The sequence below is a fragment of the Ostrinia nubilalis genome, chromosome 8 (genome assembly GCF_963855985.1).
Source record: "Ostrinia nubilalis chromosome 8, ilOstNubi1.1, whole genome shotgun sequence".
In the NCBI taxonomy this organism is placed as follows: domain Eukaryota; kingdom Metazoa; phylum Arthropoda; class Insecta; order Lepidoptera; family Crambidae; genus Ostrinia; species Ostrinia nubilalis.
Window position 1 is genome coordinate 15,585,162 of NC_087095.1, and position 15,799 is coordinate 15,600,960.

At 41.0% G+C, this 15,799-nt stretch overlaps 2 protein-coding genes across 2 annotated transcripts; both read left to right on the plus strand.

Annotated features, from left to right (window-relative positions):
• The first annotated feature begins 1,450 nt into the window (after positions 1–1,450).
• Positions 1,451–12,427, plus strand: LOC135074034 (uncharacterized). Its single transcript, XM_063968339.1, has 4 exons — positions 1,451–1,587; positions 4,727–4,812; positions 8,142–8,287; positions 9,280–12,427. Exons 1-4 carry the CDS (start codon positions 1,481–1,483, stop codon positions 9,541–9,543), a joined length of 603 nt encoding a protein of 200 aa, XP_063824409.1. The 5' UTR covers positions 1,451–1,480; the 3' UTR covers positions 9,544–12,427.
• A 709-nt stretch (positions 12,428–13,136) lies between these two features.
• LOC135074035 (vacuolar protein sorting-associated protein 51 homolog) lies at positions 13,137–15,624 on the plus strand. Its single transcript, XM_063968340.1, has one exon. The coding sequence runs from the start codon at positions 13,414–13,416 to the stop codon at positions 15,517–15,519; it is 2,106 nt and encodes a 701-aa protein (XP_063824410.1). The 5' UTR covers positions 13,137–13,413; the 3' UTR covers positions 15,520–15,624.
• Positions 15,625–15,799: the final 175 nt, after the last annotated feature.

The window sequence follows — 15,799 nt, forward strand, 5'->3', positions numbered from 1 at the left end:
TGTCATGATATTGGACAAAGTTATCCCAAGGATTAGCACCGACCACCACCCCAGAGACATTTTAGTGAGAATGATAATTCCGAATTATCTCTTAAAAAAGCTAATAATTAAACGCCTGTTCATCTCCGCGAGTTTAAATCGAAAACAAAACACGCACGATGGCCCACCTACAGGATACTATTCGACAAGGCCTCACATACGAGCGAACATTGACTCACGCACGCGTATTCTTGTGTATGATGGAAGAAAATAAAGAAAATGGTGTACTAAATACTGTGCAGTATTTAACTGCCTAAAAAATAATAAAAACACAGAATGTACTTTTTAAAGTTGCCTCAAGACACTGAGAGGTAAATAAGTAGTTAATATTATTCATGATAATTCATGCTAAATCATGTATTTCCTCCGCCATTTTCCGCAGTTTGGCACCTCACGTCACATCATTTTACCGAAGGTCAGCCCTATAGCTTCGGCGCAGTGCCGATCACTGACGTTTGTCAACAAAATGGTGCTTAACTCTTGAGACAGGCTAAATTACACCATATTGTTAATGACATTGAGCATACATTTTTTTAAATACCTTCGCGAAGTAAAACTTCTGTACGTAGTACTTATTATTATTCTGTGATTAAACTAAGTAACAGTCCAGATTGAAGAACATGACACTATAACATGTATGGTTGCTATGCTCCGATACTTAGACCGGTTCACCGCTACAAATAAGATATTTTTGTCTGCCGATCGCAGGCGTAAGTTTTAGCGGAGGCCCTAAATCCAACAGTAGACTGCTATAGGTTCAGTTTCCATCAAGGCGGAGCAGAACGGAAAAGAGAGAGGTGTCGGGTGGACGAACTATGAAATTTCACAGCGGCGGTAGCTCGGTGCGAAGTGGAGTTGTTTAGAGATGTGGAAATAATTTTTTTTTTCAAGATTTATAATTTGTTATTATACAAATTACTTATATTCTCGTTTGCCCCTCGTACTAAGCTAAACATGCTTGTATCACGAGTGAACTTACCACAATAGTCGAGCGGCGGCGGGGACCGACCGTTCGGTTATCGTGGTTTCTTCGTGATTCAAATTCAAAACACGTCTCTGCTCTGCTCCACCTTGGTGGAAACAGGTTCATAAGCTGTAATGTTGTAGGATGTCTGTTTTGTATGAACTAATGAGATATTCTTGGTTTTTTTATCAGTGCTGGAGTCAAAAGCGTGCGGCGCATTGTCAGCGCTCATGTAGCCATCGCCCGTGTCATCATACTATGCTATTTTTTGTGGTGTACCTTAAGTCCCTTTATTACTCTTTTATTTTTATTTTAATATTTGACGATTTGTAAGCACTATTTATAATAGTCCATGCAAATAAAGGATTTTTGATTTTGTCCAGTAATGTTGTTGGTTGCCTGTTCTGTATATTCTGATGAGATATTGTTGTTTTTTCAGTGCTGGAGTCAGAAGCGGGCGGCGCCTTATCAGCTCTAATGCGTCCGTCGCCGGTGTCAGTGGGTCACGTGCTCGCGTTAGCGCTGCACCTGCGCGCGCCGCTCTCGCACCCGCGCCCCGCGCCGCCGCGCCGCGCGCTGAGCAGGCGAGTGTCGACCTTAGCAAGGAGAATATAGGGTTGATTGTCGCAGGACGAACGGCTGGTCATAGGAGCCACAGTCGCAAAGCGGTCGGCAACCGCGCGCCGCATGCTACTACAAATCACATCGCGAGTGTCGACCTTAGCGCGTAGAATATAGGGGCGATTGTCGCAGGACGATCGGTTGGCCATAAGAGCCACAGTCGCAGAGCGCGCGGCAACCGCGGCCTGCGCGATCGTGAATTGTTTTACATACATAATAGTAGCAGGCGAGTGTGCACCTTAGCGCGGAGAATATAGGGGCGATTGTCGCAGGACGAGCGGCCGGTCATAAGGACCACAGTCGCGCGGCAACCGCGGCCTGCGCGATCGTGAATTGTTTTACATACATAATGCAGTAGTAGGCGAGTGTGAACCCTCGCGCGGAGACTATACGGGCGTTTGTCGCAGGACGAACGGCCGGTCATAAGAGCCACAGTCGCAGAGCGCGCGGCAACCGCGCTCGCGCGATCGTGAATTGTTTTACATACACAATGCAGTAGCAGGCGAGTGTGCACCTTAGCGCGGAGACTTTACGGGCGATTGTCGCAGGACGAGCGGCTGGCCATAAGAGCTACAGTCGCAGAGCGCGCGGCAACCGCGCTCGCGCGATCGTGAATTGTTTTACATACATAATAGTAGCAGGCGAGTGTGCACCTTAGCAAGGAGACTATAGGGGCGATTGTCGCAGGACGAGCGGCCGGTCATAAGAGCCACAGTCGCAGAGCGTGCGGCAACGCTCGCGCGATCGTGAAATGTTTTACATACATAATGCAGTAGTAGGCGAGTGTGCACCTTAGCAAGGAGACTATACGGGCGATTGTCGCAGGACGAGCGGCTGGCCATAAGGACCACAGTTAGCAACGGCGCGCCGCGTGATTCTACAACTCACATCGCGAGTGTGCACCCTCGTGCGTAGACTTTAGGGGTGATAGTCGCAGGACGAGCGGCTGACCATAAGGACCACAGTCGCGCGGCAACCGCGGCCTGCGCGATCGTGAATTGTTTTACATACATAATGCAGTAGTAGGCGAGTGTGCACCTTAGCGCGGAGACTTTACGGGCGATTGTCGCAGGACGAGCGGCCGGTCATAGGAGCCACAGTCGCGCGGCAACCGCGGCTTGCGCGATCGTGAATTGTTTTACTTACATAATGCAGTAGCCGACCTTAGCGCGGAGACTATAGGGGCGATTGTCGCAGGACGAGCGGCCGGTCATAAGGACCACAGTCGCGCGGCAACCGCGGCGCGTCGTTTCTACAACTCGCATCTCGAGTGTGCACCCTCGTGCGTAGACTTTACGGGCGATTGTCGCAGGACGAGCGGCTGGGCATTAGGACCACAGTCGCGCGGCAACCGCGGCCTGCGCGATCGTGAATTGTTTTACTTACATAATGCAGTAGCCGACCTTAGCGCGGAGACTATAGGGGCGATTGTCGCAGGACGAGCGGCCGGTCATAAGGACCACAGTCGCGCGGCAACCGCGGCGCGTCGTTTCTACAACTCGCATCTCGAGTGTGCACCCTCGTGCGTAGACTTTACGGGCGATTGTCGCAGGACGAGCGGCTGGGCATTAGGACCACAGTCGCGCGGCAACCGCGGCCTGCGCGATCGTGAATTGTTTTACTTACATAATGCAGTAGCCGACCTTAGCGCGGAGACTATAGGGGCGATTGTCGCAGGACGAGCGGCCGGTCATAAGGACCACAGTCGCGCGGCAACCGCGGCGCGTCGTTTCTACAACTCGCATCTCGAGTGTGCACCCTCGTGCGTAGACTTTACGGGCGATTGTCGCAGGACGAGCGGCTGGGCATTAGGACCACAGTCGCGCGGCAACCGCGGCCTGCGCGATCGTGAATTGTTTTACATACATAATGCAGCTCCAGGCCAGTGTGCACCTTAGCGCAGAGACTATAGGGGCGATTGTCGCAGGACGAGCGGCTGGGCATAAGGACCACAGTCGCGCGGCAACCGCGGCCTGCGCGATCGTGAATTGTTTTACATACATAATGCAGCTCCAGGCCAGTGTGCACCTTCACAAACTTTACGGGCGATTTGTAGTGTGTACGCATCCTTTCCTCATATTAGGCAAACCACTAGAATAATCTTCATTCTTACGAATAAACCTACAGTGCGCACATCTAACTGTTTCATTGTGTCTCCCGATCGTCACACATTACATGGCGACCCTGCCAGTGCTGCCCACGGGCAGCGCTGCGCAATCAATCAAACAATAAAAAATTAATTATGTGAATTTGTGAACGGACCGAATTATAAAAGACTCGTCTACAAATTAAATATGAAGTGAAAATTTTTGGTGAATTATGGAGACCAAATTTTGAATGGCATAAGATGGAAAATTGTGTCTCCCGATCGTCACACATTACAGATTGTCGCAAGACGAGCGGCTGGTCATAAGAGCCAAAGTCGCAGAATGCGCGGCAACCGCGACTCGTCCGATTCTACAAGTCACGCCATGAGCGTAAACCGCGTCGTGAAATGTACTTGTTAGCTTTACATAATACAGCGCCGAATTAAGACTACTTGATGCCCTAACAAAATAGTCCGGCACCTTAGTTACATTCGCTGAATTTGCAGAAAATACACTGGTCATCACAAAAATTGACCTTCCCGCGACAAGCACTTTCAAACGTATGCATCCCCACTTCCCACCAATATTGGCACCATTTAAAAGCCTAGTTCTAAACTTCATTTCATTAAAGGAAAGGTTTTTACCCCAAAAATGTGTCTGTAGAAGAATCCAGAGTCACTTCTTAAAAAAATAGGTAGTTACGCTTGAGCCAAATTTTATGGCTATAAAACTGTTAAGTTGGGATTAATCACTATCCATCTGTTAAAGAGGACACGTGAGATCATTATTTGGTTTTATAACCATAAATATTGGTCTAATTGATCCCAGACGTGAACCCAAAGTGAGGTCTTTTTTCAAGTCACAATTATTGTATATTATGTTAGAAACGAGTTTTCCTGTAAAACGTAGGTGGGCCGATTTTTGTGATGACCAGTGTAGTTTTTATGTGATAGCAAATCAAAGCGCTCCATGAGTTCTTAGCTAAAAACCTTAACAAACTTGTTTTAATTTGCAGTGTTCAATCACCAGTGGCGACATCTACGTGGGCGCTGGAACAGACGGGCGCGTCGCACGACGGTGACGTCGATTCCGGCTCCGAAGGTATGTAATGTATGTTACGGTTAATGTGATAAATTGAAAATTATTAATAATAACCGGTTATTATGAATAATTATTACCGACAGTCGCGGTAAAAGTGATAAATTAATCACATTTAACAGTGATTATTTAATAATTCAACCTTAGTACTAACAAATTTCATAAAAGAGAACAACATCTTGTGTACGTGCTCGTGTACAGCCAAACTTTTGAACGTTTTATCATATATTAATATAATTTGGTATAATGAGTTTGGAATGTTTCTTGCATAATATTACTTTTCCATGATGCCTATAACATATTGTTTTGATTTAAAGTGAAAAATAGGTTAAGGTGCGGCGGGGGTGGCCCTTGGGCCACCCCTAAGCCGCCTATTTAGTTTTATACACACATAAATGACCTCATATTAATCACATTTACCAAATCATGCGGTAATTATTCATAATAACCGGCGATTATTCATAATTTTCATATTTATCACTTTGACCGTAACATGTATACTAATACTTATATCTTTAAAGCGCAGGCTGTCTTTATAAGTAGTGTACGAATGTTCAGTCGGTCTGTTTTACTTGAGGTGTCACCTTAAACATACGGTTATGATGTCGGCTGTGCAAATCATACGTTCGCTTCAACCAAAAGACGTCCACTACTGTTGGGCAAGGACGTTCACAATAATAGAAACAGTGCTGCACGTTTATTCGCTTTCTGCGAATTTCATCAAACGGTTAGCCCATCAAGTGATAGATCAGCCTGCATTACGTTTCCGCTACGTAATCACCACTTAGTCTGCGGGCACGAAATTGGTGACGGTCGAGCGATGGCGATGAGGAAGGAGTAGTATTGCGATCGTCCCGCTCCGTCGCCGCCCGTCACCATATACTGTCTATGTTGTTGTAATTTCGAACTCCTCCTATGTTCTTCTGATTAATTTCGTTGCGGGTCCAATGACAGTTTAACTTTCCCCCGGGACAAACTTGACCTTCATTGGTTGGGTTTTTGTGGCGGACAAGCTGTAGATCCTGGCTACACAGGAGTTGCAGTGGTGGGAACGAGAGGTAGGAATAGTCCCGTTTTTTGTATACAGGGTGTTAGGTAAATGGGTATATGAGCCGACACTAGCCTATGTTAACATGGTGATATAAATGGTATGGTGAAGTCAGAAAATTGATATCTTAATTTTAATTATTTAAATTTTCATACAAATCGGATTTTATAAAATTTATTTTGTATGAAAATTAAAATAATTAAAATGAAGATATCAATTTTCTGACTTCACCATACCATTTATATGCCCATGTTAACATGGGCTAGTGTCAGCTCATCCCAAGTAACATTTTACTCCATTTAAGAGTTCAATAGTCGTTCACATGTACTCCACAAGCTGTGTATGTCAGCTGTATACGAGCTGTATAGCTTGCTATAATGCTTTTATAGAACCAGTTTGGGCACAAATTAGACAGCTTTAAGTTCACTATGGCTGTACATTAGCAGTATAATAGCATTATAATAGCAGTTTAAGTAGTAACATCGTACTTAAGGCTGACTTACGGCACTATATGGGACGCAGTGTGAACCATACAACGTACGTGAGGACAATAAAGAGTAACAAGTGGCAAAATGCACAGCTTTCAAAGTTATAAAGTCCGACAAAAGTACTCCAATGCTACCTAAAGTTCACGTGTGTCTTAAATTATTTCCACATTTTAATATTAGTTTGGTATTTGTACGTGAGTGCCAAGAGGGAAACAACTCGGGCGGATAATCATTTATGCAAATAATAACACGGGTTTTAAATACTTAATAATGTTAATGCCATTGGGAATGCAACTTTATCGTGAAATGTATACATATTTACAGCTAAAATATTTACGCGCCTCTGTAAAAACGCGATATTCATTTTAAAATATTTAAAACTGGCTGAGAGAAAATCTACAATTTTTAGTTTTTGATATTGGATTGGCATTATAATTATATTACGGTAATTAATTATAACATGAAACCAAAACTCAATCGCTCTATCTGCGAATTTTGTGATAAATCTGCATTAATTTTGGAGATTTATTTGGTAAATATTTTAGGTTATGTAGAACAAAATGGTGGAAATGAAATACGGCTATGTGAACTGTTATAACTCCAATTTAATGCGGTGAGCGTATATTAGGTTCACATGTGTTCTGTTAGAATGCTGTTATCTATATGAAGTTCCACATTTGTACCACTACAGCGCTAATGTCTATTAATTTATTCTAATGTGAACTTATGTACAGCTTTAAGATGTAACTAGTTCAGGTCAATTGTGTATCTTTAATTCTTTCAAATACTGAAATTTTAGAGATCCGCAATAAAAATTATTAATGTCCGTTAAATCGCCTAGCCCAGGTACTAATAGTCAAGTATGAATACCTAAAGCATCAGACGGTAGTGTTCCCGGTTTAAATTCGTTTATTATGCTTGACAATTTATTCAAAGCGGAATGAGGAATACGATTTTCAATAGCCCATGTTCTTATTTTTTTTTGCGAAAGGTTAAATAATTGTCCAAATCAAAATGGTATTCACTATCACAAGAACTGCAATCATCACACTCTGATATCTGGTATATTTTGAAGGGAAATTTCAGGTTCAGGCATAATATTTTCCTCTGCATCATGTACAGAACCACCATGAACAACTAAAAACAGGCTTGGGGAAATGTGTAATAGAATATCACATTCACATTCGTGTTCAGCTTAAAGCAAATAAGAGTAGTACTTGTGGACAAATAAACTGCTATTGATGTTAATGGACAACACATATAGTCCTTTTAACAGCCTACAGTGTACATGCGAACCATTGAAACACTTTTGTACAGATAGTAAAAAAAGGTTATTTTAATTATCACAAACAAGTCCTACTACAGCTACTAGCTGTATAACAGTCTAAAACAAGTAAACATAACAGCCTTTGGCTTTATAAATGACCACGTGTGTTCTATTAAAATGCTAGCTCTATAACATCGTACAAGTAGGCCGTTAAACAGCGGTTGCCGTATCTCTACCCTCCTATAATGCTCTTAGTCAGATGGCTGACTAAAGGATAGTTGTTAGAGTATTATAACACCAACAATCGTATAAAAGTATAACTCTACACTAGTCTACACTCCTATAAGTCCCTTAGACAGGTATAGGTGTAATTAATTGCAATAATACAGCTTATACATCACGAGTGAACTGTACTAATGCTTTAAGTACACATTGGAACTAAATGTGAACTCTTAAATGGAGTAAAATGTTACTTGGGATATACCCATTTACCAAACACCCTGTATAACGCAATGTTGCTATACTACAGGTGTACCAGAAGGTGGTGACGTAGCCCGCGAGTTAGCAGCATTAGCTCTGTTACGAGCGAGACTGCCCAACGCCGCGTCCGCGCTCGCCGCCGCCCTGCCGCGTCCGCCGCCACACATAGCCCAGCCGCTGCAGCAGATCCTGCAGGTAACATATACGCAGGTGTAAAGCCTGGTCCGTGAGCACGTAGAATTTTGTCCAATGACCCCAAGCTACCCATCCTTATCGCTGCGCACTCACTGCAGGCGCCCGTCGCACAGTCGCGACAGCAATACAATCTTAGCGATAAGGATGGGTAGCTTGGGGTCATTGGACAAAATTCTACGTGCTCGCAGACCAGACTATAGCAGAGGGTGGTGACGTCACCCGCGAGCTAGCAGCGCTGGCTCTGTTACGAGCGAGACTGCCCAACGCCGCACATAGCCCAGCCGCTGCAGCAGATCCTGCAGGTAACATATACGCAGGTGTAAAGCCCGGTCTGTGAGCACGTAGAACTTTGTCCAATGACCCCAAGCTACCCATCCTTATCGCTCGCGCGTAATTATATTGCTGTCGCGACTGTGCGACGGGTGCCTGCAGTGAGTGCGCAGCGATAAGGATGGGTAGCTTGGGACAAAATTCTACGTGCTCGCAGACCAGACTATAGGAGAGGGTGGTGACGTCACCCGTGAGCTAGCAGCATTGGCTCTGTTAAGCCTTGATCACACGTACCGAGTAAACGGGCGAGACGGCTCTCGGCCGAGTACTCGGCGTAATGTTCATACAATCTACTACTACGAGAGCACTGTCTCGCCCGTTTACTCGGTACTTATGCCTTGATCACATGTACCGAGCAATCGGGCGAGACAGTATAATGTTTACTCGGTCGAGACAGTTGGGTGAGCGAGTCACATACTTGAGCGCTCGGCCGAGCACTCGGCGTAATGTTCATACACACCGATTTTTCGGCCGAGAGCACTGTCTCGCCCGTTTGCTCGGTACGTGTGATCAAGGCATTACGAGCGAGACTGCCCAACGCCGCGGCCGCGCTCGCCTCACATAGCCCAGCCGCTGCAGCATTTATCAGATTTACATTGCATTTTTATACGTTTCTCAAATGGGAATCCATCCATCTTAATGACAAATCAATCATTTTACAGTTGGCAGCCCTGCTCCAATGCCGCAACCACGCCCTCATCGACGTTGAAACCGCATTAGAAGCAGCCGAGGGCCACAGCACCGACAAAGTCGGGAAGCGACAACTGGTCCCCGTCTCCATGATCCCCAAGCGAAGCCCCGCCAAGCAGCCAATCAAGATACCCCCCAAAGTCAAGGAGGTCCCGCTCAAAGTCTTCCACCAGGTCGAATGTAAGTCCACCAGTGATCTGCCCTTCTTAGACCCGCTCAGGCTCCGGACAGAATGACTAAGGCACAAACTACTGCTGTACAGCTATTACCATTAGGAATAAGTGCGAGTGATTCCATGCAAATACTCATTTTGTACGTTTATTGATCGTAGGATCGCCAAATTGACTGCCTTATGTCACCAATTTGCGGTTTCGAGTTGATCAAAAAAACTTCTGTACTATAAATTTTTAGGACAAAATTATGCATACCACGGGAACTCTTTAGAGCAAGATCTTTATTGACTAAGGAACGGTGTAAAATAAATATTGGTGCATTAATAAAACAGAAAAAATATCAAAAGGAGTTGACAAGATGACCTCGGTCGGACGGCAGTAGGTATTTGTTTATACATTATGAAATATTTGACGATCAGAATCGTGTGTTTGGGAGCAGTGAATTATTGACCGATTCTTGTAAATCAACTATTGTTATTGCAAAAACAAATGACTAAATTAGAGTGTTCTTACATTATATGTTTAGTAAAATAATTTCCACTGTTTATAGAATATGATATCTATTTAAGTAACTGCCGTACCAGATGTGTTTAATATTATAGTCAATAATTTAAAATCGATATTTAACCTGTCAAATATTGTATAATATGTATTCTATGTACACACGGCCACACTGTTAACTATCCATTTCCGTTTTTGCTTTCGCTCTCATCAAATTACTATTCTTTGCGACAGAACGAGACGACATGACAGGCAATGGATAGTTAATACTGTTGCCGATGGTACATATAATATCTGAAGCAGTCATACCTATATGCAGCTTTGTAAGTGACTACTGAATATAGTCCCATAATAAAGAAAGTATGTCCTTTTATTGACAACTAATAGATTTAATCTCGTCCCCTTAATAGCATATTTGAGTATTATTGCAGATATGAATAAACTCTCTCTAACTACCTCTCTTTAAAAATATTGTGTGTTAACCAATAAACCAATATAAACATTTAATTTAACGAAAAATATTCAAATTAAAACTATGATGGCAGCACTGTGCCCGAAATACATAAAAGCGCCTTATGTGCCACATATTGTTGTCGTTAATTATAAGTAAATGAATTATGTATGTATGTATGTATATATTGTAAACTGTTTCCTAAGCGAGTGAATGCCTTAAAAGACAATCTGTATTATTGTAAACGTATTTATATTATAAGAACTATCTTTAGGTCCATATTTCTATTGATCAATATTATATTTTGAATTTAACACCATCTGTATGTATTCTAAGCCCAATACTTAATCCAAATTATGTAAAATGACATGCATTTATGAACTTAATTTAATGTGTGGATGGAGAAATGTACACAGAAATCGGAGAAGTTTCAATTACAATCGAAAACCATAATCTCTACGTTTGTTTACCCCTCCTTTAGTAAATGTTTATATAAATAGTTATTTTAATAACTCCTCAAAACAACTGACATAGTTTTTGTGATCTGTCAAACCAGCCTATAAACGGAGGAAGTATTGGAGTTAGGTCTATATTCTGGAATGTTATTTTGAATTTAAATCATGAATGTAATTAGACAAAGGTTTTTTTTTAAATCAAAAGTAGAGAGCAATTAATAGAGTAAATTAGGTTCAAGGAATTGGTAACATAATCAAATATTTCGTTGAATTTTAAAAATAGTACTAAGTGTATTGTTGAGCATTTCTTTAATAGGAATAGTTTAAATGCATGTAGCCAATAGATAAGTAGTGCAATTTTTAATATTTGCTCGAAATATATTTGTGATAAGTCATAAATAAATAAGTAATATAAGTGATCCTATCAAGTGCAGTGTTCAAATGCTTAGTTTAAGTTTTGCCTTAGTTTGACAAAGGCGTTTTGCAATATTATTATTACATAAGCTTAAGTTTATATTAAGCAGCGTTATGTAAATAATAATTCGTTATTCCAATGGTGATGTGATTTCCTTGTTTTAGGGGCGAAATTTTAGGGTATACCTACTAGTTATTAAATGATCCCCGTGTGTTGATTGTGTGTGATCACTTGGGCTAGCTCATGTATACAGGGTGTCCCAGAATGGGTGAATCAAACTGATAGGGGAGGTAGCTCTACTAATGTACTATACCTAAAAAATATGAAAAAAAAAAATAAAGCGCATTGACACAAAAAAATGTTTTTGAAAGAGTGAAAATAAATCAGCTTTACCTATGCTGGCTATAATTGCTTCGTTTGGAGATTATTTGTACTTTTTTCTTATTAATATTAATTGTACATGATCGCTTCGTAAACAAACCTTTGAAAATAATGACTAGATTTCGAGTTTAGAGCACTTTATTTAAAAAAAAAATCCAAACTCATTTTTTTTTTCATATTTTTAGGGATAGTAGATTAGTAGAGCTACCTCCCCTAGCAGTTTGATTCACCCATTCTGGGTCACCTGTATAACTACAAGTCACAAACCTGGTAAAGAGCTTTACCGAGGTTTTGGCTAGGCAAATTCTACCTTAACTACCTAACATATTTTGTCATAATGGTTTGGTACCAGTTGAAATATCAGTTAGGTATGTGTCGCTTGTTAAAATAGGACAGCGTAAAGAATAAATTAATGTGATATTGTTGTACAGTAAAGTAATTGTGAAGTTTTCTAACGGAATATTGTTATACTTGTATTTTATTATTTGCGTTCGTCATAGAAATGAGATTGATTGTGGTTTGGTAAATAATAATAAACTAAAATTGCCACAAACTATTCGGATGGAATTATTATATTAGGTCTAAACTAGAATCTATCAAATATGTGTTAAATGAAGTTGATGGACTGAAGCAAATTATTATTGTTATAAGCCTCTAGACGTAAGTCCAAAGAACAAATCGTTGTAGTTTATAAGAATTAAGAATTTATAAAAGAATTAAGTCAATATATTTTTTGCTTCCCAGTTAATGAAGTTTTATTGATTCTTGTGATTTTACCCAAAAAATAATGTTGCTATTATTATACAGGGTGTTAGGTAAATGGGTATATGAGCCGACACTAGCCCATGTTAACATGGTCATATAAATGGTATGGTGAAGTCAGAAAATTGATATCTTCATTTTAATTATTTTAATTTTCATACAAATCGGATTTTATAAAATTTATTTTGTATGAAAATAAAAAAAAATAAAATGATGATATCAGATTTCTGACTTCACCATACCATTTATATGACCATGTTAACATGGGCTAGTGTCGGCTCATATACCCATTTACCTAACACCCTGTATTTATGTCGGTATATCATGAATAATTTTCATGTAAAAGAGCGCCCAAAAGAGAAGTTGTATTAATTTGTGTTAAAATCAATTTAGTGTTCGTGAATGTGCATGAGTAAGAACAGTGTAATATCACTTCTCTAGTCCCGGACTAGTAGTCCGTGCTGTCCTCATTAGTGCTACTGCTGTAATATAGTACTTTTTAAGCGGTAAGGTATTAATAATTTACTGAAACTCAATGTGAGGGGCTTTAATAGTCAAGTATTTAGTAAAGCTTTTTAATTTTAAAGTTATCGTGAATTAAAAACTTAACTGTGTAGCCTAGTGCCTTTGCCTTTAAAAAAAAGTAGTGACAGTTTATGTCAAAGTCAAGTCAAATTTGATTTGTCAAAATTGTCAACAAAAGGTAGTTTTTTTGCCAAAAAATTAATTGCGGATTAATTGGACTTTTTATTGAATTAATTGCAAGAAAACATACATTTCGACTGTACGTTGCCGTAAAAAAGTAACACCTATTAAAATGGTTGCATTTCTAATGTAATAACGTTAATTGGTGCTACTTAAATCGAAAACATAAACCACCTGGAATACTCAATATTTATTCGATTTCGATTGATTAAACTAGCAAGAAAGTTGTAGTGTATACGTGTAATTACTTGTTAAAGCTGAGAATGGCGGAACAAGGTGAAAACAATGAAAATCCATTGGACATCGATGGGAGTAACTTCAACCCAGACACGTACTTAGAATGCCTGATGAAGTGCGCTACTTTGCGGCAAGTGATGGACAAAGAGGCTGAAATCGTTACCCAAAGTCAGTTCCTTCAGTCAGAGATGCAGACTTTGGTATACGAAAATTACAACAAATTCATTTCTGCTACAGAAACTGTTCGTAAAATGCGTTCTGATTTCAAGATAATGCAAGAAGAAATGAACAAACTTAGCGAGAACATCAATAAAATCACTACATTCAGTGGGCAGATTTCTGAATCTCTTAAAGAGAGTGGGAATAATGTGAGTAGACTGTGTGGAACAAGGCAATTGTTGGATAAACTTCAATTTTTATTTCTACTACCTTCGCAGCTGAACAAATCAATATTAGAAGGCCGATATACAGATGCCGTTCATGACTACACACATGCTCAAAGAGTGCTACAGAAATATGGAAATCAACCTTCATTCCAAAGCATTCAGACTGAGTGCTCTGAAATAATTTACGGCCTAAAGAAAACCCTCAGGGACAGGCTACTTAGTCCTGAGACATCAGCCTCTGAAATTGCTGAGAGTGTAGGATTACTGAGACAGCTCCAGGAGACAGATTCTTCATTGAAGGAAATATTTTTGAGCTGTGCTGAGAGCAGACTGGACAAGCACTTGCAAACATTAAACAACATAGTTGACAGCACTGACATCTTAGAATGGGTTGAGAAATGTAACAACACCCTATTGGCTGACCTCGGCATTATCATATCATGTTACCACGAAATGTTCCAAGAGGACGACCACACTGACATCCCAGAGTTTGCTGATAAAATAATGCTACAAGTGTTCCATCTATTTGAAGAAGTAGCTAAAAGACCAGAGAATATTGGCACTGAAATGCTTATAAGAGGCCTGGACAAGTTCTTCAGAAAACTCCAGGCAATGACAGAGATTATCTCAAGTGATACAATGTCTAACAAGGCTGTGGAAGTGGTCATCCAATGCATCAACCACAGAGCCACAATACAATATCAGTCCATACAAGCCCAATTCAAAGAAAGTCTGATGAAAGTGAGGCAGTCATTGGCCAGTAAAGGATCAGAGACTGCTGATTTGAAAGATATTTTAAATTCCCTACAGGTGTATTTAATGCAAAAAGTTCAAGCATCCCTCCTAGATCTGATGGCATTTCTGCAGAACACCCTTTCCTTTGGACTCAAATCCTGGTGTGCTAAAGCAGTAGCTGACACATGCTGGAAAGTGATCTCTGAAACAATGGTCAATCTCTCAGATATGGTGAAAAAGATGGCATGTCTCCAAACTTCTAATAATAACATTCCATTTGAGCTGTTGCTCATTCTAGCCAAATTATGCTTAGAAATGCAGGAGAATGGAGTGACTACACTGCATAGTCATTTAGCTAAGCTTTTAGAAGAGGCTGCCCCTGGTTTGACTTTGGAGAATAGAGACACAAACAGTGTGATGGTTCATCTATCTACAGCTGCCCAAGCAGCTTTGGACTCGGAGGTGGTATTTATTGGTCAAACTGCAGCACAAATGCTGAGGGTGTCTGTGCTAGCTCGAGACTGGTTAAGAGCACCAGAGCCGAGAGGACCAAGAGCAGTGTGCAGGAGGGTGGTCGAGACTTTGGCCAGCGCAGACAGTGCTGCCTCACAATTGTTCCCAAGCAGTATTAAGCCCTCAAGTGATTCCAGTAGGCGGACTATCTGGTCTAGAGCGCCATCTTCGTTTTCGCCGATCAATCGAATATTTTCTGAACGAATTGAGGTATTTAGCCCTGCTGGGGCTGACAGGTCGGCTTTGTCCAATGGCGCGCTGAAAGTAGCACTGAAAGCATTGGTGGAGTGTGTGAGACTCCGCACTTTCGGCAGACACGGCTTGCAACAACTACAGGTTGATGTCCATTTTCTGCAGCAGAGATTGTCATGCATGGGCAATGATGAGAGGCTGCTGAATGCTCTGTTAGAAGATGCACTGGCTTCAGCCCAACTTAGATGTGTTGATCCTCAGCTAATGGAACCTAGTATTGTAGATATTATTTGTGAGAGAGGTTAGACAATTTTAGTAATAATTATTCTAAGTAAAAAAATGTAATTCATATACAAGTTTATTTATATTTTAAGGCAGTTTTATTGAAATAAACGGACACTGTATGCACTGGTTTATCTTTTTACTTACATGAACACACACAAGCCCCCTATTTAATTCGCGCAACGGTTTTTCTTACAATACCATGATCAAGATTCCTGCTATTCACCCACTATAGAATGCTTTTAGGCTTCTGAAACCCATAAGCACATTGGTTGATTCCAAGGTCTATGACCTTAGGTCAAAG